This window comes from Bacillus rossius, chromosome 13 (assembly GCF_032445375.1).
Source record: "Bacillus rossius redtenbacheri isolate Brsri chromosome 13, Brsri_v3, whole genome shotgun sequence".
NCBI lineage: Eukaryota > Metazoa > Arthropoda > Insecta > Phasmatodea > Bacillidae > Bacillus > Bacillus rossius.
Window position 1 is genome coordinate 2,299,333 of NC_086340.1, and position 27,332 is coordinate 2,326,664.

General features: G+C 37.4%; 1 protein-coding gene across 6 annotated transcripts in view; it reads left to right on the forward strand.

Moving 5' to 3' along the window:
• LOC134538088 (protein zer-1 homolog) overlaps positions 1–27,332 on the forward strand; it is a 31,788-nt gene that overhangs the window by 2,028 nt on the left and 2,428 nt on the right. For 3 of the 6 annotated variants that reach the window (XM_063379098.1, XM_063379100.1, XM_063379099.1), the window contains 9 exons: positions 6,783–6,916; positions 11,052–11,212; positions 12,372–12,574; positions 13,666–13,837; positions 14,485–14,646; positions 15,990–16,151; positions 20,837–20,986; positions 23,045–23,199; positions 24,896–24,993. In XM_063379098.1, the coding sequence (XP_063235168.1) occupies positions 6,783–6,916; positions 11,052–11,212; positions 12,372–12,574; positions 13,666–13,837; positions 14,485–14,646; positions 15,990–16,151; positions 20,837–20,986; positions 23,045–23,199; positions 24,896–24,993 (1,397 nt within the window). Of the gene's footprint in view, positions 1–6,782; positions 6,917–11,051; positions 11,213–12,371; positions 12,575–13,665; positions 13,838–14,484; positions 14,647–15,989; positions 16,152–20,836; positions 20,987–23,044; positions 23,227–24,895; positions 24,994–27,332 lie in introns of all 6 variants that reach the window. The other 3 variants (XM_063379095.1, XM_063379096.1, XM_063379097.1) reach the window with 1 other exon arrangement.

Below are 27,332 nucleotides of genomic sequence, written 5' to 3' on the forward strand. Positions count from 1 at the left end.
GATTTTTCTGACAGTGGTTAGTTTGTAAAGTGACCTAACCTAACCTAACCTAACCTAAACTACACGCAAAACACTTTTCACACAAACCTGTATAGACCATGCGTTTGCAAAAATAAAAAATTTAAATGATGTTTATGCTGCTGTGTTACACACTAATATTACAGACCATTTTTCTACTGTTATTAGTTACAATGTTGTGTGTCAAAGGTCTCTTAGGAAAAGGGTAACCTAAGATTCAAAGACATGGGACGACATTCTGTTCGGGTGGAGTCGTGCATCTTCGATTTTTTTTTTTAAGTTCATCACGTATAGATAATAAATAAACTGACAACAGTTGGGTAAGCAAAAGATTTGTATTCTATCCATTGTTGTAGAATATTCATAAATTGTGGGAAGATTTAGTTATTATTACTTGAAGCAACTTCCAGGTAAGGAAATATGGTATTTCTGGTCAAGTTTGTGCCGTTTATAGTTCCCGCATTAATTTAATTAATTTTTTTGCGGAAATTACAAATTTTAAAAAAATAATATTTCTAGTTTCTTTTTAAAGAGATTAAAATTTAAAGTAAGGTTCGGCACAGATATCAGAATTATTCAGGTGAGTGGACCTGTGTTAAGTCCCCGAACACATCATTATTAGCATTGTACTTATACAACAACGTATTATTTATTTACTTATTTATTTATTTGCACCCAATAGATTCAATTTTTGAACTGTATGTTCACAGAATATAGGGCTTGTCAGTTTGATATACATTACAATAAGTATTTATTTATTTATTTATTTATTATGGCCTTCTATACAACCCAAGCAGATGGGAAGAAGTTGTCAATTTGCAGAACCACATTTCACATACATATATCATTAGAGAACCGCAATAAAATACTACATAAGTATTAAATATGAAAACAAATACATATTTAAACAAATTCAAACAGATAGAAGTTGTCAGTTTAAAAGCACAATATATATAACAAACATCATTAAAAAACAACAATGAAACATATATATATATATATGTTACACATATGATCATAGACAAATAAACAATTTATAAAAACACATTACATATAGCAAACATCACTAAAATACAACAATACAGAAATACATATTTACATGATACAAAATAAAATAAAATACTATTTATCAAAGAATTCTTCTAATGAGTGGTAAGCTTTTTGTAGTAAAAAGGTTTTAAGTTGAGATGCAAATGTATGGTTATTACTATTTTCCATAATACTTTTTGGGAGTTTGTTAATTAATTTCATGCCCATATAAAATGGATTTAGTGTATATTTTTTGGTTCTATGCTGTACATTATGTAATTTATCAGCGTTTCTTGTTAAATATTTATGTATATCACTATTTTTTACTAATTGTATATTATTGTTATAAAACAATATTGTTTTATATATATATATGCTTACCACAGTCATTATTTTATTTGTTTTAAAAATTTGTCTACAGTGACTTCTGTGTTCCTTACCACATATAATTCTCACAATTCTTTTTTGTAAAATAAATATTTTTTTCCAATTTGAGGAATTCCCCCAAAATATAATACCATAGCTAATAACAGATTGTATATTTGAATAATAATAAGATAAGACAGCACTACTGGAGCACAATTTTGTTAATGTATATATACCAAAGCATGTTGAACTTAATTTTTTGCAGATGTTATCAACATGTGCAGTCCAGGAGAGAGTGTTATCTATAGTAAGACCAAGGAATTTATTACTTTTTACATAGTAAAAAATATCATCACCTATCCTAATGTTATTTTGTATTAATGAATTGCTTCTCCGCAATGCGAATTGCATAATAACAGTTTTATTAGAGTTTAAGGTAAGATTATTTGTAGAGAACCATCGCAATGTATCAGTAAGTGTTTGCCTGGTTTTTGTTTCTAATGTATGTCTATTTGGGTCCATAATTAATATACTTGTATCGTCGGCAAACAATATTGCATAACCTAATTTTAAGCTTGTTGGGAAATCATTTACATAAATGTTAAATAAGATGGGACCCAAAATAGAGCCTTGCGGCACACCTTGTGTAACATTTTTTGGCTCAGAAAAACATGCTGTCGTATAATTATTTTCAGTAAATATGATTGACGTAACTTGTTTTCTATTATTAAGATATGATTTAAATAAGTCATGAACCACACCTCTTATACCACAGTTTTCTAGCTTAATCAAAAGTAGATCATGGTTAACACAGTCAAATGCTTTTGAAAGATCGGCAAAGATGCAATTAGTAAAACATTTTTTGTCACAAGATGTTAGAGTATTATTAATAAAACGAAAAATTGCTTGCTCTGTTGATTTTCCTACCATGAAACCAAACTGATGGTTAGTTATTAGTCTTTGGTTATTTAGAAATTTAGTCAAAGAATTTGCTATAACCTTTTCTAGAATTTTTGAAAAGGAGGAAAGAAGAGCAATAGGCCTGTAACCATCCATCTGTTTTTTGTCACCTTTTTTATAGATTGGTACAATTTTTGCAAACTTAAGTCTATCAGGAAATATACCTTGTGATAGACATTCATTAAATATGTATGTTAATGGGGATTTAATCCAATTGGAGCATTTTTTTAAGATTGTGACTGGAATACCATCTAATCCAAAGGAATTTTTATTTTTTAGGCTATTTATAACATTGACAATATCATCTGTAGTAATAGGTTTTATGAATAACGACTTATGATGCATATGCATAGGTTTATGATGGTCAATATCTTGATTATAGTCCTTGTATTTAAGGTTTGTTTCCATTTGTATCTTTTGTGGGATTTCAATAAAGAAATTATTAAATTTATTCGCTATTATTGTACTGTCAGTCACTTCTACACCGGAGATATTAATACTTAAGTTATCACAACTTTTACCAGGTTTTATTTCATTATTAATCATATTCCACATCTGTTTTGTTTTATTGACAGCAGAAGTTATTTTCTCTGTATTGTACTTTTTTTTTGCCAGTAATAGCAGTTTACTATAAATACTTTCATATTTTTTATAGTATGCCTTTTGGGCAGGGTTAGATTGCGACCTTAAATTTAATCTAAGTGATTTAATTTTTTTATCTGAAATAAGTAGACCTTTTGTCATCCATAACACTTAAAACATATAAAATATATACATGACTTATAGACAGTATCATGTAGGTACATAGGTAGAAATACATATAAAAAAATGTAGATAAAACTAACTTAATTCAATATACATGTTAAAAATTGATAAGTTAATCTTAAAAGCTCTTATACTATAAAGGATACATTGTTTCAGGCTTTACTTGAAACACACAAGACTATAATTCAAACATTATTTTTTAAATAAAAAAATTACAAGTAATCATATAATTCTTGTATGCTATAAAAACATTGGTTTTGAAACATATTATGAATTTTTTTGTTATAGATTTCCAAATTTACTTCAGCAGTTACATGCTTAGGTAATCTATTATACAATTGTAAGCCTATATAAAATGTGCTTCTACTAAATAAAGAACTTACAACAATGCAGTTTGAAGCAGTCAAGTTCTAGCATTCTGTTTTTGACGGTAAACTAAATTCCAAGATATGTACTGCATTTCAATTTGATTGTTTCAATTGGCAAGCAGTTTGCATAAGAGCTTCGAAGGCCATTTAAATAATTATTAAATTGTTCACACAAACCAATTTTCTTACAAAAATATAGTATTTTCTGCCAGTTATATATTCTGAATTGTGGCATGAAAAAGGCTTAAATAGCACCTATTTGGACCTTGAAATCATATTTTTTTTTCAGGGGAAGGGCCCCCGGACCACCCGCTTTATTGGAAGGGTTGGGTGAATAACCAAATGTGCCCACCCCCCACCAAATAGAAATCCTAGCTACGCTACTGCGCCCTTGTATCGCATTCTAGAAATGAGCCTCATAAATATCTAAAAATATATATTTTTCCAGCTCATACTACATAAACAAAGTACATCATAATATAAACTATAATCAAATCACACATTTCAAACAGAAATATTTATTACCTGCTTTGACATGCACTCTACTGTCTCTTACAGAAAAGGAATATCCTTCATTTTTAAGCCAATCCAAAAAATTATTATATTTTTTTTTTTTCAGAATTCACGTATCCGGATATGGTCTGTTCACTTTCATTAACAAAATAAACAAACAACCATTTAATACGCAGCTAAGACAAACATTTTGTAACTACAGAAATAGGCTTACGTCTCTTATACGAATAACTAAAGACAATTATTATAAAAGAAAAATTGCTGAAGCAAAAAATGATTCTAAAAAAGTTTGGAATATTATTAAAGAGGTTACTGGCTCAAACAATGAAAAAGTAGATATTAAAACTGTATTAAATGATAATAACATAATAAATGCCATGTCAAATCCTGAGCAAGCTGCAAACACACTAAATAGATATTTTACAAATGTTGGAAATGCTATGGCTTCAGAAATCATTAAAAATAATTCTAGCAAAATGTCCAAAAATTATTCAGTTGCTACAAAAATTGTTCAAGGGTCTTTATTCTTAGCTCCTGTGTCAGAATATGATATACAATTAATTATTTCTGAAATTAAAAACCTCCAATGCATTGGGTTCTGATAAGATAAGTGTAAACATATTAAAAGAACAAAGATATAAATTGTGTAAACCTCTAGCTCATATAGTAAATTTAAGCTTAAGTTTAGGGAAATTTCCTAGACGTCTCAAGGAAGCGATTGTCATACCATTGCATAAAGGGGGTAGCTTTGCATCCTCAAATTTTAGACCAATCTCTATATTAAGCAACATTTCAAAAATTATAGAAAAATGTGTTAAAAAACAATTAATGTCATTTTTGGTTAATAACAAAATACTGTCTGTAAACCAATTTGGGTTTAGAAAAGGCTTAAGTACAAATGATGCTCTAATTAAAGTAACAAACTTTGTGCACAAAGCCATAGAACAAGATAAAAAATGTATTGGTGTAATGTTGGATCTTGCTAAGGCTTTTGATACAGTCTCACATAAAATACTTTTAGATAAACTGGATCAATTAGGAATAAGAGGTTTGGCAAATACTTGGTTTAAAAGTTATTTGGAGGGTAGATCTCAGAGAGTCAAAGTAAATAATAAATTAGGAGACATCCTACATATAAATATAGGCGTCCCACAAGGCAGTGTTCTTGGGCCAATTTTGTTTCTAATATATAGAAATGATCTATGTAACTTAGACATAACGGGGCAGATAGTTTCTTTTGCAGATGATACTGCAATTTTATATTCATCCGACAATTGGCCTTCGGTTTTTGAAACGGTAAATAACTAACTTAAGAAAGTCAAAGAAATATTAGATGATAGTTTTCTTTCTCTAAACATAAATAAAACCAAATATATTACTTTCCCTGCCAACATTTTGGGTCAACCTATCGAACATGAACTAAAAATTCATGTATGTAACGAAATAAACGTTAGCTGTGAAAAATGTAGTGTCATAGATAGAATACAGGATATAAAATACTTAGGTATAGTGCTCGACTCTTTTCTAAAGTGGGATAAACATGTTTCTTATCTTACGAACAAGATTCGAAAAATGGTGTATAAATTCGTTGAACTAAGAACAATATTATCTATTGAAGTGGTTTACTTTGCTATTTTTCAGTCTGTTATGCAGCATGGCATTCTGGCTTATTGCTCTTTTTAACTTTCATCTTTATATGACTAATGTAAAATTTCTTAGGTTATATTTTATTTATTTATTTAGTTCTCAGTTATTATACATTTACAAATGTGTACAATCGTCAAAATACCCCATGTAATTTGAAGTGACTAGATGCACTCACATACAAGCATGCTTTCGTGAGTGCTAAATATCCTGGTTAATTAAGTGGATATTGTTAACAAAGTGTAAAAAAAGGGAAATAAATTATTATTATTACTACCTTTTTATAGCTTGAGTATAAAGTTTAGTAAATATTTCCATAAAGTAATTTTAAACTTCTGAAAATATTTTTTCCCGAGGCTAGAGATAGATGTTACTATATGTACCCTGAAAACTGTGTTTCTATATTCGCACTGGTTTCTGAGAAATCACCGATAATAGATTACATTACAATACCTTTGCATTTATGCCACCGGCGCAATTTTTTTCTTTTCTGTGGGGGTCTGTGTGTGTATGATTTGGAGACCTGTAGTTATATCGTGAAAATGGTTGATTATGTTAAGTTAACTACATTAAAAATACTTCAAAACAATGTGGGCATTTGGTTATGTCAGTATGGTTACATAAAAAAATACTGTGAAATTGTGTGAATGGTTGGTTTACATCTTAAATTGGTAATTCCTAAGCAACCACTAAAAATTTATTTCAGTATTTTTAATGTACGTATACTAAACTAACATAATCAACCGTTCCCACGATTTAACTTGAGTTCTCCAAATCATATACACATGCAGACCCACACAGGAAAGCAAAAAATGGTGGCGACCACGTCAATGCACACACATTGTGAGGTAAGTTATAAATGGTGATTTCTCAAAAACCAGTAAGAATTCAGAAATGTTTTCAGGGTAAATACAGTATCGTGTCTAGTGTTTGAAAAAAGTATTTTTCTGAGTATGATTATTGCTTCATTGAAAAATCACGCTGTACGAATATTATCCTTTAATTAATAGAAAAGATGAGAAAATGAAGTGACCAAACCCTAAACAACAAACACGCACTTGCACATTCTGTCCTCCGAAGGTAGCTACGCCTGTTCCTATTGGTGACGCTTGTCCGCAGGCACCTGGATGTCTCGCAGGCCACGGAGAAGCAAGGGATATTCAGGAACGAGAACCAGATGCTTGCTCTTCTCGTGGAGAGCTTGCCCCACCTGGTGTCCCTGGACATCTCCGGCACGAACCTCGCCGGCACAGGTGCGTCGCAGGCGAACCGAGACACGGCCTTTGATATCCTAGCATTTGCCCGGCACTTCACAGGACATGTGATACTGACTCCCTAAGACAGCGCCTGACTGCAGAGTGCCAGCGTGTGGCGGGAAGTCGCCCAGCAGGAGTCTGCGGCCGGCACTCTGGCACTCTGCAGTAGCCGCACGTGCTGTTTTACACACAGCCACACTTTCATGTATATTATATTGTCTAAGAAGTGCATTTGAATTTTTCACCAAAAGGTGGTGTTGGAACTTAAAGAAGGGCCTTTTTTTTATTATTATTATTTATAAGTTTTTTCTTTTACTTTTCGAATTTGATTAATTAACTTCGCAAAGTAAGCAAATATTTTATTTATCTCTGAGAAACAATTTTTATTATTTGAGTATGTCGTTATAATTCATTAAAGATTACTCAATGAGACGATTCACACGCTGTGTAGTTTTTCAAGTCGTTCTTCGTTAAAAAGAATTATTTGTCAAATACTTTATATCTATCAGAAATAATTTTCATTTGCAAATTATTAAAATAAATTAAAATGAGAATAACTTAATTGTGTATATTAAATTGTTTGTTATATTCATCATTTTTAAACGGGTGCCTTACTTAGGTGCCTTAAAACTAACTAGTTGCTTATAATTAGTTCTGTCAGTTCAATGAATTGAAGTCAAATTTATATTTCAACTCAAACATGACCTGATAGCTTGTATATCATCTGGTCTACAGTTTAGAATTAACCATTTGTGTTTAGCCTTTGTTGTAAAATTCTTTAATTTTAGGATATCATTAATTTCCTAAATCTATAAATTCCTCCCCCCCCCCCCCCGCCCCTCAAAAACCTGAAATACTACAAAGATTTCCGAGATGTTAAAAAAAAAAATTTATGTATGATATAAATTAAGTTTGACAAATGCTACATATAAATGGTATGTATATTCCTGGAGCATACTAAATGATTAAATGCTTTTAGTTCATGCTAAGAATTAAATATACATTTGTCTCTAGGATTCTGAAAAGCATTTAAAAACACTTATTGAATTTAAAACCATTTACATACCATCACCCTTGTTTTATATTATGAATTCAATTAAAATTAATGAGAAAAAAAACAAAATTAGAATTAATGAAATTGAAAATTGACAGAAAATCTGAGACTAAATGTGTTACTATTGATAATATTTTTTTCAGTTGCAGATTGTTGGAACCACTAATGATTTTACAATTTATTATTGTCAGCTTAACGTTTTCCATCGAATAAAGGAACTGCCATAACAAGGTCAAATTTTTCAATAATAATCCGAAGGAAGCTGTTGAATGGTCAGATCACAGACTGGATATTTCGCAAATGGGAAACACTTTGGACTTTCATCCGTCTGTTCATTTTGCTGATGATGCATCCACGTCACTTCACCCCTCACCGTCTGTAACGACCCCTTTCTCTGAAAGATATCAAGCCATGATTCATTTTTTCGTTCATTCCAAGATGACGTCTTTCTGATTCTGTCTGCCCCCTGCTCAAGGGAGCTCACCTAGTCAGGGGTGTGTGTGTGTGTGTGGGTGAGGCGGGTTTACAAGTGTGCCACTCGCTGGTGCTTCTAGCGCGGTGTCGCCTCTGGACTGGCGCGCAGTCTTCTCCCAGTGCATGGGGCAACTAAGAGATTTGAACAGTGACACATTATATGGCGGAGAAATAAAGATAAAGGTTAAAGGCAAGTCCCTTGAGTACTCTCACGAATCTGTACCAGGTGTTCCATGTCTTAAAATTATCCTGCAAACATCTTTTTTAGTCATAACTCTTCTAAAAATACAGTTTAAAATAAAAATTAAAAAGGCACCACTTGGATGTCTTGAGCGGTTTTCAAATGGTGTGGTTTTTTCTGACCACAGAAGCAGCGAAGTGAGGCGTGTGTGGCACTGACACATCCGTGAACAAGGCAGCCAGAGCTAGCGCGCTGTGCTACACGCAACTGTGGGAGTGGGTGTGTTTTAACAACCCCTCGGGTAGTTTCACTTATTCACGATCTGGAGGTCTAAAGATACAGCTTGGTGAAAATATCATTTTTTAGGCTAGTTGGAAAGTGGAAGACTGAAATATAATGTTTTCAAGGAGTTGAATTTTAGACTATAATTACAAGCCTTTTTTTCCCCCCTTTTTTTTGTGATTAACCAGATTGTGCATGCATTTAAATGTTTCCTTTGAAATTTGTTCATATTTTTGAACTCCTTGTGATCCCTTTCCACTCCTGGAAGATCTGGAAAGTCAGGGAAAAGTCAGGAAATTGGTAATTGGTCTGGGAAAGAAGGTCATTTACTTTAAATCCTGGAAAAGACATGGCAATTTACCCAGTGAGAGTAATTCAAGGTGGAAATGTCATACTCAAATCTGCTACCACCTAAACTCTGAAATAATTTTTTTTTTTCATATTGTTGATAACCCACAAAAGTTTAAGTTGATATAGCGTTTCCATTCTTTTTAGCATAGTCATACACACTTTAAAATAATGTAGGATATGGTTCTGTTCGAAATTAGGAAAATTGAGAGAGACCTAGGCTAGCTGTGGGGATAGAAGGGTTTGAATTTTTTTATTTATTTCAAAAAATTGCAAAATAGGAAAATTATTTTTAGAAATTAGGGAAATTGGATATTTTTGTGAGGGAAATGTTATGAAAGTTTTATTACAGATCCATGTTGACATTCTGCAAGATTCATACTCAGCCTTAATATCCTTAAAAAGTCCTTAATTTGTCTTTAATTGAATAAGGGCCCTTAAAAGTATTTAAATTTCACTAAGAATCCTTAAAAACTCCCAGATAAAGACTGATAGCATGTAAGTAATGGATAAATGATGATATTTGAAAGTTTTATTGTTTCCGACTTGGTGAATATTGGGCAATGTATCTCAATTTTAAGTAATAAAAAGTTTTAAATTCCTTTTTTATATATTGTACCTCACCTTTTAACTAAAAAAAATATTTGTTTTGCTGTGTTAATTTGAACTCATAAAGTAAATGTTAAATTGATTGGATAAAATGTTAGGACTACAATTTTCAGATAGACGTGTTGACTAACCAAAGACATTATTTTTTGTGCATTAAATATTATAATTGTTATTTTCTTGAGGTATTTTGTGATATTGCAAATAGTTTTGTACCTCTTGATAGTGGCGAAGTTGATGGAAGTAAACACAAACAGGACCTTAAAAACTCCTTAATAGTAAGAAAGGACACAATAACAATATGCAATATTGGTGCTGGTTTAAGGTGACATAGATTAAAAACTTTCACCTGCTCACACATACAGAACTTTATTCAAGAGGAAGATAATTTTTGACGTGACAACGTCTAATAAATCGATGAGCGCCGGCTGCACGCACAAAAAAGTATCCCGTTAAACACATTGTCCCATTACACTGTGTCCCGTTACGCTCATTGTACGCTTGCACCGTATCTATCTCTCTTCCACTCGATTGGAACAACCATCGATTTGACTTTTTCTCGAGGCACATTAAACTTGAAACACTCCCATTCGTTTCCTACTTTTCCTATCATCGTCCTATCCTTAGCAGAATAGCACAGATTGGAAGAAGTTAAATAGCAAACATGTATAAAAGTTATAGTTAAAATAATCTCTTCGTTAAAGTAATAAACATATTTGAATGAATGAGTGCAAATAAAAGTAAATTTATCAATTAAATTGTAGATTTCATTTCACTTTTTCTTTGTATCCATACAAAATAGTGATAATTCAATAAAAATGATTCAATTTTATTCATAAAAGTATGCAATCATTTCATCAATGTTTTGTTATGACGTTGTCACGTTAAAACTATCGTCCGTGAACCGACTTTACAGACAACCAATTTTTTTTTATATTGAAGAAACTTTGTGTAAAAGGTATTTGGACAGTCACATTATTGTCAATATGCAACACTTGAGTGGTTTGTAGTTCCAGGTTGTAACAGTCGCCTTGCATCACCCAACACAACGTACTGCCCTCATTGAGATGTTGAGCGGGGTTGTTGGGGAACACCCCTCTTGCCCCCCCTCGCATCTGCGACCGAGGTCAAGGTCACTGTCCGGCGTGTCGGGCGAGGGTCTCACTCGGCCGTGTGTTTGAGCGCAGGCGTGGCAGAACACAGCCCCAACTCCAAAGACTGCAAGGACTCGATGCCCCAGACCGACATCCCGGGCCTCAGCTCGCGGGTGAACGCCCCGTTCGACTTCCTGGGACTGTACGGGACGCACCACGCCGCCTGCCGCCGCCACGACATCCCCGCCAGGAACGTGAGTGCTTCCTTCGCGACGGCCGACGCCTTCCGGATCACGCCACCCTAGCGATCAGTCACCGAAATAAAGGCAACACATTCAATTCCACGCCAGTCTTCAACGTTTTCAATATTTTTTATCACGGGTGTTAAAAACATTTAGAAAACGTATTATCTTTGAAAGATTCATGTAGTGGGAGTGCATGACTTGATGTAAGTTTTTGGACATACGCCATTGCTAAGCTCATGTATGTCTGTAGAAAAAAACTACAAAAAAACACAAATTAAGCCAAAAATTGCTGTTGTCAATAGGATATAAACACCACATAATATTCCATAACAGACATACATGAGCTTAGCAATGGCGTATGTCCGAAAACTTACATCAAGACATTTAGAAAACAGTTGTAATAAAACTAGATAAAAATTTTTTTATGCATAGCTATCCAATATTGGTCATGTTAAATTGTTATAGGTTAAAATGGTGTAAGTGAATTTTGGGGCAAGAGTAGTCAGACCACCTCTTAATTTTTATTAGCTGTTATCTAAAATTATAAAATAAAACTCGTCTTTGCCTAAATATATTATATTTTTAAGGTGGGGTCTCACATGCAATGGTGAATTTTTATTTTCTTGTCATTATTTTAAGGTAGTTAGGGATCAGGTGGGAAAATTTTCAGAACAGAAAAATTTTAGGAAGATAACTTTTCTGGAAAATATTTTCCTTATTTATCTTACCATTATGGGTTACTGCAAAAATTAAGATATGTTGATAAATATTGCATGATAATTTAATTTCTGCAGTTTGGTATCTGTTGTTTAAAATACAATTTTTTGGTTTCTATCAGTCGGTAGAGGATAGCATGGGTCCTACTAACCAACCCTTAAATATTAAATGAGCCATTAGGTTGTAAAGAAAAACAGAAAGTTGTGTTTTACTTGGTTCTTTTTTGTATAAAAACATTGAAAAAGAATTTTTTGTGTGTGTGTGTTTTTGTGTGGGTGTTTTTGTGTGTTTGTGTTTTTGTGTGTTTGTGTTTTTGCGTGTGTGTTTGTATTTTTTGTGTGTGTTTTTGTGTTTATGTGGGTGCGTGTGTGCGACTTGGAATTTTTCCTAAAAAAAATTTTTTTCTGGAACTACAACATCTGTGAATGTAATGCTATAATGCTGTGGCCAGATTGCCGGGGACCTGAACGAGGTGCAGATCTTCAACGCGGCGGCGGCCAACATCGACCGGCCGGCGATCCTGCAGAAGGTGCTGAACGACCTGTACCACCTGTTCCGCTACGAGACCTGCCACGACCCCAGCCACGCCATGAAGGTGGTGCTGGAGGCGATGGACCGGCACCTGGGCGAGAAGCACATCCAGATCTCCGGCAGGTCGGCGTCCGTCCCCGGCGTGTTCCTGGGGTGTCTCCTCTGAGCGCGTACCTTCTCGTTCGTTACAGGGCCACCAGGGGCGTAGCTAGGGGGGGTGATTTGGGTGTCCAAACACCCCCCGAAATATTAAAAAAAATATATGTATATATGTACTTATGACAAAATTTACACTTGTCTAGCTGTTGCAAATGCACTTGGATAAAACCAAGAAAGAACCCTCGAGCCGATAACCCTTAATATTCAGCAATGAGTTTTCAACAGTGTCTCGTTAAAATTGTCATAAAGTCGGGACACAAATTTATATTATTTAAATCCAATATTTTAATTACGAAAGTGATTTAATAGCACCAATTTGCACATTAAAATCAAATTTTTTTCCGGGGGAGGGCCCCCGTACCCCCTCCCTAGTACGGGGGCAGGGTGTAAGTAAACTAACTACCCCCGAAAAGAAATCCTGGCTACGCCCCTGGGGCCACTGTGAGATTTCAGTGGTAACAATTACATTCATTGGGAGAGAAATAATGTTAAAGGTTTAATGCAAGTCCCTTGAGAGTCCTTACGAGAATCTCTAATTTATCATGTCTTCATTCAATAAAAATAGTGTTGTATCCAACAAATATGAAATTAAAAAAATTTTCTTGATACTCTTTCACCAAAAAAAATCTTTAGTAATAAGAATTTATTGAACAGAACTACTCGGAAAAATAAAAATAAATTGCCGAATGTTCTGAGTGTTTGATAAATGTGCCAACATCATCTATGTAAAAAAATGTGTAATTAACGATACATGCAAGATTTTGCAATTCATTTCGTTCACACATTTTGATACAACGTTCATGGCTCGATATATATTACGTTCAATGAATTGGCCATGATAAAAGGTTAACAATTTTTTTTTAAATTTAAGTTAAGCGATGTCAGATTGCTTTGATTGAGTTTGTGTTTTTCAGTTACGTTTCCATGCCGAATGGTGTGTGTTAACTCGCGCGTGCTTTGCGGTGTTGTTTCCTGTTTCGTCTTGTTCCGCCGTGTGATGTTCGGAAGTGAAGGCGTGAAGCTGTGACTGTAACCGGTGCGTGGTGTGCTCGCAGCGCCACCTTGTTCTACATCGTGAAGGGCAAGGACCGCAGCCTGCTGGACATGAAGACCAAGCAGCTGGTGATCGGCACGCTGCTGAACGGCATGAACATGTACCGCGATGACGACACCATGATGAGGAACGGCTGCCTCACGCTCTGCCAGTTCAGGATCCCCGACGACGTGGTGAGCTCCCCCCGGCCCTACGCACGTCCCTTCCCTCCCGTCCTGCGACGGAGTCACAGTCTTCTCGTCGTGCGTAGGACAACTATGAGATCTGAGCGGTGACCGTAACATTATGTGGTGGAGAAATGATGATGAAGGTGTGGTGCAAGTTCCTTGAGTGCTTTCAAGAATCTGTACCGGGTGTGTCACGCCTAAAAATTACTCTGAAAACTCACATTTTCTTCCATTTTCACTCATCTAAGGGAACAGAAATACTCATTCGCATCATATTATTAAATGCTTTCTGTAAATAGACCGCACTCGGATATTTTGAATGTTTATCAAATCACGTGGTTTTTACGGAAGCTCTGCACACTGTGTGTGTCCAGGTAGGCACAGCCCTTAAACACCCATGATGCATAAACTCGGTCTTGATATCACCTGAAATTGATCCCAGATTGACTGTTGAGAGGCGATTTGCCTTATGCCTACATTACCTTGGGTCCGACTGAGCACCGAAGAAAAGTTTATTTTTTTTATGGTTTTGTATGGTTTTGATGATGACTCCCGGACAAGATTTTCGGTGACAGTTCGGTATCTTTTTATTTTTGTAACAGCAAGCTGTTAGTCTGGGTGAAGGAGGTTGAACCGTGCGTGTGTTGTGCCAGTTGTTCGACTACCGCCGCCTGGTGTCCATCCTGCTGCACATCGTGTCGGAGATGGAGCAGGAGGGCTTTGTGCAACGCATCGGCATCTACCTGCTCAACTCGCTGGCCTGCCAGGTGGACGGCTTCCAGAAGCAGCTGCTGGGGGACCTGGGGGCCATCAGCGTGAGTCCCCGCCGTCCCCGCCGTCCCTCTCCGTGCCGAGACCAGAAGTGATGAATAAGCCGGAATCAGCCGATGTCAAAACGCTAAATCAGTAGATGACCAGAAAACTCGGCAAAAATGAATAAGTCATATAAACAGGGACAAGATTGTACGGTGACTTGCAACCAGGGGCGCGCAAAAACGGGGTGGGGGGGGGAATAGTATTTTGCCCCCCCCCCCCCCCCCATCCCCTTCCCTCTGAAACCTTGAAGTGGGGCCAAACGGGGGCAAAGAAAGTGCTGTGTAATCAATTTTTAGATAGTAAAACTGCTTAAATAGCACCATTTTCCACCTTGATATACAAATTTTCCCCGGGGTAGGACCCCCGGACATCTCCCCCCCACCCCGCCCCACCCGCTTCAATAGGGAGGATCGATGTTTCTTTATTAAAAGGTATATTCCCTTCCCCTTTGGAAATTTAGTTGTTGCGCCCCTGCTTGCAACCAAACTGAAATAAACACTGAAAAGCATTTCAAAACACTGCCTAACACGAAAGGCAAGTTAATACACCATGTAGGATCAAAATGCAAGTTATATCATGGAATTGAGCAGCATTTAACAAAATTTAATTCAAATCTCATAAATCCAAGGAATGTTGTTATTTCCATACAAAACTATTTTTACCAAAGTCTGTGGATCAGAAAACTTTTTTTAATTAATTTTTATTTGTTCTAAATATATCTGTTCTAGACCAATTTATTAAAAGTTATTTTATCTTAGGAATGCACCACATAAAGTTTACCGTTATTTTCTTTGGAAGAAGTATCACAAAACAACTTTTATAAAAACAAAAACAATAGCACATTTTAAAAATAAAATTGGGCTAAAAATAAAACCATAAAAAATACACAGCACAGATAAACACAGTGGACTTAACGACGACAAGACAGTTGTAACGGGAACAAAAAAAACGACCTTGGACAACACACAGGCTACACAGTAACGCACATGGCGAACCTAGGGATGAAACTGCACAGATATCCTGGATAATACTGCAGTGGCTTACGTCCATGGAAAATGTTTTTCAATCGGTCTTCCCCCACTGTAAGAATCATTAAAAAGAACGTATTTCCTCGGTTTGTCATCTCGCGATCCGTCACTCACAATTGAAGTGGTGGAGGTCGGCGTGTGTCATAATAACCATTTGCTGGTTGGGATTCGGGATCGTAGTTGCGCTGGATTAGTGAGTATGCCGTTTCTTAAACATCAGAATGGTGTGATGGTCGTACAGGACCCGCTCCGCGGTAAGCAGAGTGTTGAGCTGCGGGTGCTGAGAGGCGTGTGTGTGCGCGACCGTGTTGCAGCGCATGCTGGGCCTGATCGAGGACCGCCTGGCGCGGCGAGTCTGCGACGACGTGCTGGAGGTGGCGTGGTCCACCATGTGGAACGTCACGGACGAGACGGCCGTCAACTGCAAGCGCTTCCTGGACGGCGGGGGCATGGAGTTCTTCCTGGGCTGCCTCAGCGTGAGTCTGCCTTCGTCGAGTTCACTTCGATAAGCAGTCGAGACCATCACGGTCTGGATGGTGCTACTTCGAGTTCACTTCGATAAGTAGTCGAGACCATCACGGTAGGAATGGTGCCACTTCGAGTTCACCTCGATAAGTAGTCGAGACCATCGTGGTTTGAGTGGTGCTACTTCGAGTTCACTTCGATAAGTAGTCGAGACCATCGTGGTTTGAGTGGTGCTACTTCGAGTTCACCTCGATAAGTAGTCGAGACCATCGTGGTTTGAGTGGTGCTACTTCGAGTTCACTTCGACAAGTAGTCGGGACCGTCACGGTCTGGATGGTGCTACTTCGAGTTCACTTCGATAAGTAGTCGAGACCATCACGGTAGGAATGGTGCCACTTCGAGTTCACCTCGATAAGTAGTCGAGACCATCGTGGTTTGAGTGGTGCTACTTCGAGTTCACTTCGATAAGTAGTCGGGACCGTCACGGTTTGAGTGGTGCTACTTCGAGTTCACCTCGATAAGTAGTCGAGACCATCGTGGTTTGAGTGGTGCTACTTCGAGTTCACTTCGACAAGTAGTCGAGACCGTCACGGTCTGGATGGTGCTACTTCGAGTTCACTTCGATAAGTAGTCGAGACCATCACGGTAGGAATGGTGCCACTTCGAGTTCACCTCGATAAGTAGTCGAGACCATCGTGGTTTGAGTGGTGCTACTTCGAGTTCACTTCGATAAGTAGTCGAGACCATCGTGGTTTGAGTGGTGCTACTTCGAGTTCACCTCGATAAGTAGTCGAGACCATCGTGGTTTGAGTGGTGCTACTTCGAGTTCACTTCGACAAGTAGTCGGGACCGTCACGGTCTGGATGGTGCTACTTCGAGTTCACTTCGATAAGTAGTCGAGACCATCGTGGTTTGAGTGGTGCTACTTCGAGTTCACCTCGATAAGTAGTCGAGACCATCGTGGTTTGAGTGGTGCTACTTCGAGTTCACTTCGATAAGTAGTCGGGACCGTCACGGTTTGAGTGGTGCTACTTCGAGTTCACCTCGATAAGTAGTCGAGACCATCGTGGTTTGAGTGGTGCTACTTCGAGTTCACTTCGATAAGTAGTCGAGACCATCGTGGTTTGAGTGGTGCTACTTCGAGTTCACCTCGATAAGTAGTCGAGACCATCGTGGTTTGAGTGGTGCTACTTCGAGTTCACTTCGACAAGTAGTCGGGACCGTCACGGTCTGGATGGTGCTACTTCGAGTTCACTTCGATAAGTAGTCGAGACCATCACGGTAGGAATGGTGCCACTTCGAGTTCACCTCGATAAGTAGTCGAGACCATCGTGGTTTGAGTGGTGCTACTTCGAGTTCACTTCGATAAGTAGTCGAGACCATCGTGGTTTGAGTGGTGCTACTTCGAGTTCACCTCGATAAGTAGTCGAGACCATCGTGGTTTGAGTGGTGCTACTTCGAGTTCACTTCGACAAGTAGTCGGGACCGTCACGGTCTGGATGGTGCTACTTCGAGTTCACTTCGATAAGTAGTCGAGACCATCACGGTAGGAATGGTGCCACTTCGAGTTCACCTCGATAAGTAGTCGAGACCATCGTGGTTTGAGTGGTGCTACTTCGAGTTCACTTCGATAAGTAGTCGGGACCGTCACGGTTTGAGTGGTGCTACTTCGAGTTCACTTCGATAAGTAGTCGGGACCGTCACGGTTTGAGTGGTGCTACTTCGAGTTCACTTCGACAAGTAGTCGAGACCATCACTGTGTGAACAGTGCTAGCACTGATCATAATTAGTTGCCTCCCATAACTGAGAACACGTGTATGTTTTTTTTTTTAAAAAAAAGCCAACTGGTCCTATTTTTGCATAGTATTTGTTCACTGGTTCAGCATTAAAATATTAGGTTCAATATTAAAAATATATATACAAGCCAATGAACTATTTTTTAATTTGTTTGAGTGTAAACCAGGTTCTGCATTGTATATCTTGCTTGTGAACACAACTGGGCAACACACGTATGGACTTCGTTCTATTAAATTTTATTTGCATGGTGTGCACGTGTTTCATTCCATACTAAATTTCTCCCTCATTGCACCTAAAGAAGTGTAACATCCAAATATTTTTCATTATTGGATTTAGTATGTGGGCTACTTGAATAACTGGTGTATTGGGAGGGTTTCCTCACATAGAGTAATGTTTTAAACGTTTGAAGATTTCCCAGTGGTGGTAGGATTATTGATTTAAATAAAGAATTAATGATCAAGGGAATTTCAAAAATTGTCTTTGTATACTATTTGATAAAATGAAAAACCTTTGAGAACTTTTTTTTTCTCAGTACCATCACTCTATATTTTTTGTTCAAATAGTGCATAATTTTAGGTAGAGGTGGGACGATACCACATTTTTGATACTCGATACTGTATTGTTTTTTCAGTTCGATACTTTCGATACTTTTGATACTCCAGGGAAAAATATTTTCCCATTAAGTAACAATTATTACAAATAACATAAATTATTTTTAAACTATATAAATGCCCTCTTTATTACAAAAATACAAACTGCAAACAACTTTAAAGACTTGAGTATAAAAATGTAAAAATTAATATAAAAAATAGAAGTGAAATACAAAATGAGAAACAGTGGCCTTACAAAATGTTATGAAGTCCTTTCTTGGAGGGGGGGAAAAGTTACTAAGCCTAAATTAGAAATTGAAAAAATAAGGCTATTGTAAAAAGAAAATCAGAATTTTTTCCTTGTTTGTTTCATTTTACAAACAACTTTATGCAATAAAACAATTTTCAATAAAATTTTAACTTGAGAAACGTAAATTACAAAACAATCCGATCGTAAGAAAACAATAACAAACGGGTATATTCAGTTCAAAGATTAATGAATGCACAAAAATGAGATCCGTGCCTTGGTAAAGCGCGTGCACCATTTTAATAATCATTGCTAGTTTGCGCCACTAGTCTCGCTTGGTGCTGGCTATAGATGCTACTAGCAAAGTGCACAGTCTTCCTGATACTATCGTACTACTAACGTAGTTTATCAGGAGGAATATAACAAAAAAATTTGTGCACTTTAGGACTTTTCCGCTTTGTAGAAACGTATGAAACGGGAAATTAATGATTTTATAAGTGTATGTTCCTGGAAAGTAAACCATTGTAAATATAGTACTTTCGGCGGGACCAAAATTAATCGGAGTATTACACGGAAAATGTATGAAATGTGAATGTATCATCGAGGTTCTACTGTAGTTGTATTTTGTACGATGGCTACTCAAAACTTAATTCAATACAAATGAACAAGCATTCCGGTATCGAAAAAATGTATCGAACTTACAGTTTCGATACTCGATACTTTTCGATACTGTCAAGTATTGAAGGTATCGAGGTATTGAAGTATCGAAAATCCCATCACTAATTTTAGGTCAATTACATTGTATATCTTAGTTGGTAGATACAACACCCTGAGCAATTTTGATTGGTTTGCACACTTGTGTCAGCGAAACCTAAATGCCCTCAATTTCAAATGAAAGACGAAGGACCGAGGGCCGACATCAGTGCCGTATTTCTTAACGCAGCAATAAGCCGAGGCGCAGGCCGTAAAGACTTCACTTGTATTCTACTGGAGACAGATAGATGTATGGTGCGATTCATATTCGAGGGCGTCCCTTGCGGTGAAAATGTTAGATTTTTAATGCCCGAAATCAAAGGTGCGACCCTTCCGCTGGTAAACATGGTATGTGAGCAGGGCCGCAACTAGAGTCTCTGGCACCCAGGGCACGAATGGATTCATGCGCTTCCCCTCCCCCCTCATTTTTTGTGCACATACCAACCACACCAATAAAGCGGGGGGGGGGGGGGGGTGTCCGTTCCTAATGGTGACCTTATCATTTTTCTCAGAGTATTTTAAAATAAATATATGTTGAGACTGTTATATATTGTAAATCAGATTAGACATTCCTGGCATGCAAGTTAAAAAAATCTTTTTTTACCAGTTACTACCAGTTGTAGTAGAGGAATTACAATGCAAGCGATTCCGGCGCCCCCCACAGCTTTGTGCCCGGAGCGTATGCCCCGCTTGCCCCCCCCCCCTAGTTACGGTCCTGTATGCGAGTGTGAGCTACTCCTTGTGTGTGTGAGCTACTCCTAGTGTGTGTGTGTGTTCTACTCCTAGTGTATGCGAGTGTGAGCTACTCCTAGTGTGTGTGCGTGCTACTCCTAGTGTATGTGAGTGTGAGCTACTCCTAGTGTGTGTGTGAGCTACTCCTTGTGTGTGTGTGTGTTTGTGCTACTCGTAGTGTATGTGAGTTGAGCTACTCCTAGTGTGTGTGTGCTACTCCTAGTGTATGCGAGTGTGAGCTACTCCTTGTGTGTGTGAGCTACTCCTAGTGTGTGTGTGTGTGTTCTACTCCTAGTGTATGCGAGTGTGAGCTACTCCTAGTGTGTGTGCGTGCTACTCCTAGTGTATGTGAGTGTGAGCTACTCCTAGTGTGTGTGTGAGCTACTCCTTGTGTGTGTGTGCGTGCTACTCGTAGTGTATGTGAGTTGAGCTACTCCTAGTGTGTGTGTGCTACTCCTAGTGTATGCGAGTGTGAGCTACTCCTAGTGTGTGTGTAAGCTACTCCTAGTGTGTGAGTGTGAGCTACTCCTTGTGTGTGCATGTCCGTGCGTGCTACTCCTTGTGTGTGTGCGTGCAGGTGTTCCCGGAGAAGGAGGAGCTACTGCGCAACATGATGGGGCTGCTCGGCAACGTGGCCGAGGTACAGTCGCTGCGGCCGCGCCTCATGACGCGGCAGTTCGTGTCCGTGTTCGCCGAGCTGCTAGACTCGTCCAGCGACGGCATCGAGGTCAGCCCTGTCTCCGCCATCCTTTTTGTTTAGGTGTTCCATAGTTTGCAGACATTCCCGTTTTTTTTTCGGTGCTGCGTTGATTTCCAGCACGGTCACTTTATTTACCGTATTGACCCGAATATATATATTGTACCGTGTGCGGCGGGCTTTATATATACGTAACAAAGAAAACAAAGAATACAGCTTGCCGGAACAAAACAAGTGGCTAGCTGCCATGGTGAAGCATACGGCCATGAATAACTTCGGTGACGTGACCGCGAATATTTGTCCATATTACTCTCTGTCCTATGAATTTTAAAGAATAATCTATGATAATTATGTTGTTTGAAATGTTGTTACATAAATAAATAGTGGATTACTGTGAAATTATTAAAATAGCTTTTGAAGCAATGTACCAAATTCCTATAAATATGACGTCTTCGTGCGTGTTCATCAATGTTCGTTTTACAACAAAGAAATATTGTGGAAAGACAGTTGGCAGCCGTGAATTTCCAAACATTACATCCGAAATGTTCTTAACATTTTCTGTTTGTAAACGTAAACAATCATTCTGAAAATAGCTATGATATTTTAGTACAAATATTTCTGTAAAAAATCTGAAAATAAATTACTGTAAATGTTAACATGTGATTGTACACAAAGTACAAATATGAATTGTGTAATAAAAGGTTGCCATTTTGAGATGCTTCAACATTCACATTTTTACTCAAGAACAAATATTTTAATTTTCAACTTTAAACAATTGTGAATTATTGCAATATTGGGTGAAGATATCGTTTTCCCCGTGTGAGGTAACGAAGTTTTAGTTAATATAAAAAATCTTGAACATTTTGTTTAACAATGTTTCTACTGTAGCTTTCAGCTTGGAACTAATGTTTGCGGTGCTGACGTCTTGGGTGCGAAAATAAGGCGACTTCCAATTTTCGCATCTCTCGTTTATGTAAAAATGGTTGCCTTATATTCGGACCAATACGGTATTTTAAATTCGTCACGTGCCCACCAACAGCCGAGGGCTTGGACGTGGGGCAAGACACATGTGAGACGAGGACAGTAGTGATCCGTGCTGCTACGCGGACACTCGAAAACCGTCGGCCAGGCGCTACCTGAGAGGAATCCACAGCAGGTAGGCACATCCACGCCGGCCCACGCACGGAAGGCGAGTGGACCACGTAGCAGCAGCGACCAAAACAAAACCAAACAAATACGGTCATGTACAATAAACGTTTTAAACAGAAAACAAATACGTAATGATAGAATACATCACTAGGGACACCTGTATTTCGCGAATACATTTCGTGTCAAGGCATGTCACAAAACACTGTAGCTTTTTCTCAAGAGTAATGGCGAATCGTTTCGCGTGCAGCAGTACGGTGACCACATTCCCGCATTGGCCCCGACACCAGGTGTCTCCAGACACCTCTCGCCAACCACACCCAACGACTACAAGAAAAAAAAAACTGCTGTGTTTCGCAATGCACCTAGACACGAAATGTATTCGCGAAATACAGGTGTCCCTATACACATCACTGTTAATAAAAGGAAGGTGGAACAATCGACGTAACATTAATCAGGAAATTATTGTGTAGAATGACATTAACCGTTAATGAACAACAAGAAACACTAGTAAATTACGCTGAACTGTTAAATAAACTACATATATAATGCAGGGGCGCAACAACAGGGGGGAGGGGGGGGCAAAGGTATTTTGCCCCCCCCCCCTCCTCTGAAACGTTGAAGTGGGGGCAAACGGGTGCAAAGAAAGTGCTGTATAATCAATTTTTAGATGATAAAACTGCTTAAATAGCACCATTTTTCCACCTTTAAATACAAAACTTTTCCGGGGGGAGGTACCCCTCCGGACCCCCCCGCTTCAATAGGGGAGGATCGATGATTCTTTGTAAAAAGGTATATTGCCCCCCTTTTGGAAATTTAGTTGTTGCGCCCCTGGTGTAATGTATTGTTCAGTTGTGTCTGCGTACGAGGTGTGTGTTGCCGCGGAGAGTGCGCGGGTGCGAAGGGGCAGGGACTGCAGCGGAGCGGGGGTTTGCGCGCCAGGTGAGCTACAACGCGGCGGGCGTGCTCTCCCACATGGCGTCGGACGGCGCGGGCGCGTGGACGCTGGACTGCCCCCGGCGCGAGGACGTGCTGCAGCGCATGGTGCAGGCCATCGAGCGCTGGGACCTCGACACGGAGCGCAACATCAACTACAGGCACGTGTGGGGACAAGAGCACGCTAAGTATGTCAGTGCAGCGCTCAGCAGCTTGACAGCACTTCAATTAATTATTAATTAAAAATTATTTTGTCATGTGTAAATTCGATGAACGTTGTTATACATCAGCGTGAATTGGGAAAAATTAATATTACATTGTTTGATCCTGATCTTGCATTACTATTTAGTAACACATTTTTACATTAATAACAACTTATTTTTCAAACAATCAATTTTTTTTTTCTGGGTAGTTTCGTTCTAGACAATCTTATTACTAATTATTTTACTGTATATTTGCATCAATTGTCAGTCATAGTGTGACTTTTTTGTTGAAATAAGTAAGTATTAAGAAATGTATTGGTTTCATATTTGCTGAATAATGCACTATTTTTAGGAATAAAGACAATGTATGAAAATTAAAAAAAAAAAATTAGCACCAAAATGTGCTGTTTTAAAAATGAAGTTGACCTAAAAATAAAACCATATAACCTTATCCGCAAGTATAGGTCACTGTATAGTCCTCCTAACAGTCATGAAAGTTGTAGAGGTCAACAGAGTTATCAAAAAGTCAATTTTTTTTATTAAGTTACTTTTATTTTTATCCATTACATGTTACAAGTACTATATCTTGGGGATTGGTAACAGGATGGTTTGGAAAAAAAAATTAAATTATCTAGTAAACTAGAGAGGTTATCACTGATGAATTTTTTAATTTACTTTATTTCCTCTAATAGTTTTCTTCTAATCTTTTTCCTTGAATATTGAATCCTTTGAATACTAAGAATTTGATGGTTTTCAGGAATTTGAGGTTTTGATTGGCCTATCTCTACAAGTAATAGTTTGTTTCCAAGCAGTGAGTGTGTTGGATATTTGGAAAAGGCTCCTTCGAGAAGTGAGGCTCAAGGTAATGGGGTAATCCTTATTAAGAGCAAAGCTGGCATAAAGCACAGTGCGTGCTCGAAAAATCATGGCAAGGGTTGAGGGCAACTAAGTGTCCGGGTGCAATTTTTTTTTGGGGTCCCCTCCCCATTTTTTAGTGCACAGATTTTCAAATCCCACTGTTAAAAAGGACTTCAAACTGTACAGTTTACAATAGCCATAACTGTAAATGTGACTTGAGCGTATTGCGATGCATAACTTGTAGGTTTCCAATGAATTTTATTAGCAACTAGCTAATGCCCAACATGCGTTGGAATTTTAATCTTTTTTTTAATTTTGTATTTATAATTTGTTTGAAGTAGGTACACACATATAAATCCTTTATCTTTATCTCTGTATATGCACTGTTATCAATATTTCTCTATCTGTCTCCTCTATATACCTACATTTATACCTACCTATATTTTTATTTATCTTTTTACCAGTCACAGATGTGACACTGGCATATGAAAACAAAGTTGTATCAAAATTTCAAAACAATCGGTGAAGAACTTCCGGAGTTTTAAAATTTAAAACAAACATTTACATTTTTATTTACATAGTTAAGAGTTTTAATTTTGTCCTACCCTCAGGGTAAATTCGTGCATTAAAAAAAAAAAAAAATGTTGAAACTGGAGCGGGCGGGTTGGCGGGGATTTGGCCTTCCCTGGCCGCCTGCGACGACGGGCCTGGTTCGATCCCAGTGCCCGGCGCGGCCCGGATCTGTGGAGCGTCTCGCGAGCGTGTGTGCGACCGTGCGGTTGTGCCGTGCTCGCAGGTCGTTCGAGCCGATCCTGCACCTCGCCAAGATGTACCACACGCCCGAGTGCCAGCACTGGGCCGTGTGGGCCCTCGCCAACTTGACAGAAGTTTACCGTGAGTAGTGCCTCTACATCCTCCATATCTCTGCTGTTATCTACGTGTGTGTGCGTGCGTGCGTGCGTGTATTAAAAAATAATGACTGCAAATTTCTGGGTCCAGTTGAGTTGAGTTCGGTAATAAATACTAGAGATGTACGAACCTGCAAATTTTTAAGTCGAGTCGAGTCGAGTCGAATTATACAATAATTAGTTCGAGTCGATTCGAGTCGAGTTTGTAGATCATAAATTCAAGTCGAGTCGATTCGAGTCTGAATTTTTATTTGAATCTTTGACACTTAAGTTGAGCTTGAATATTTGCACTTTACTGCTAAGAGTCCTTAGACTGGCCCACGTAATCAAATATATTTAAAATACAAGTATTAATACAAATAATTCATTTAGAATAAATTCTTAACTGATATAATACAATTCAATAATTGAGGTATAGAGCATAGAAAAAAGTATTTTTTGAATTTTTAAATTTTATTTAACAAATATTGCCCAACTATGAAAATTAAAAAAATTTGATATCTCCTAAAGTATTTGGAATTTCTTATATCTGCCGGCTTTAATGAAAAGAGGAATTTTAAGAGCATATAATTAAAGTATTTTCAGAATTTTTAAATTTTATTTAACAAATATCGCCCAACTATGAAAATTAAAAAATTCGATATCTCATAAAGTATTTGGAATTTCTTATATCTGCCGGCTTTAATGAAAAGAGGAATTTAAAGAGCATATAATTAAAGTATTTTCAGAATTTTTAAATTTTATTTAACAAATATCGCCCAACTATGAAAATTAAAAAATTCGATATCTCATAAAGTATTTGGAATTTCTTATATCTGCCGGCTTTAATGAAAAGAGGAATTTAAAGAGCATATAATTAAAGTATTTTAAGTTTTTAACATTTTTTTTCGCAAATACCGCTCAACTACATATTTACCTTATTTTGGACCGAACGAGTTAGCTGCGGCCTGCAGCATTCACGAGTCAATAAAAAAATGAATATAATTTAGGCTTGTTGGCGCGAAGGTTAGGTTACGTTTCACACAATCATTAGAACATTTTTGAAAACTTTCACTTATGGGAAGTGTAAGGCCGTGCTACAATTAACGCAACATTACAATAAACGTTCCCATAACAAATATAATACATTTAAAGATTATTGCTACAACACCAACGCCGTTACGTTGCCGGCCAATCGCAAGCTGGCACTTCCAACCAATCCATGCTTTTGTATTTGTATTAAATAGTTACACTTTATAAAATACTTTCACTTTATAAAATACTTTATACTTCATAATTAATTTTAATTTGCCACTTAATTTGGATAGCAAACAATTATACAAAATGCACTCTCGCCGAACGTAATAGTGTAAACAAACACGGAAAAAAAATTCATGTTCGCCACCCTACACTTCCTAAAATTAGTGGAGCGCAGTTGTTTTTTTTAACTGCCATTTCGTGATTGGTGGCGTATCAGTCGCAAACATGCGCTCTGTAACACAAATATAACGCTACCGTTAATTTATTATTGTAACGTTGCGCCGATTGTAGCACGGATTTACTAAAAAAAAGTAATATTTGGGCCGATATTAAGATTATAAAATTTAATTTGTGTTTTGTTTATTAAAAATGTGTTCGTCTTCTTTGCTATGTGGTCACACCTGTTAAGTTGGCAATATGGAAAACTAAAATATAAATAATATGGCCGATTGTCGTCATTGTTTTTAAGTACGTGTTTCGGTCTTACGTACGTATTTTTAGTGTCGGCTGAAGTCACGTAAGGAGATATTAAGAATTGTAATTCAATTTTATTATATTTTATCATCGAGTTTTATCCAATTTCCTTTCGAGTTTCGCCCCGTCGAGTAAAATAAACTCGAATGCCGAGCCGAGCCGAGCTGATGCTACTCGCTCGACTCGACTCGAATTTTCGAGTCTCGGCCCATCACTAATAAATACCCATGAGTCGAGTCAAGTCGAGTCAAGTTCTTAAAAGTCGAGTAATTGCAGTAATTTTGGAGAATAATTTTATGGTCCTGGTGTTTATGTTAATGTACCATTAGCATTACATTAAAGTTTATAAATGTTTTCAATAAGTTGGTCATTTGTTTCAAAGTAAATAAGTAAAATTGCATTATGAGTTATACATATTTATGATTTCTTTTAAAATTGGGTATTTTATTCCTATTGGATTCTGGAAAACTAAGCAGGTGTGAAGGCCTTTGAAGTCAAGGAAAATTGTGTGGGGTAGTGAATTGATTAATTAATGAGAAAATTTTTACAGCAGTTCAATATTGTTTATCTCATTATCAATTATTTTTCTAGTTTGCCAGTAGTTCACCATTT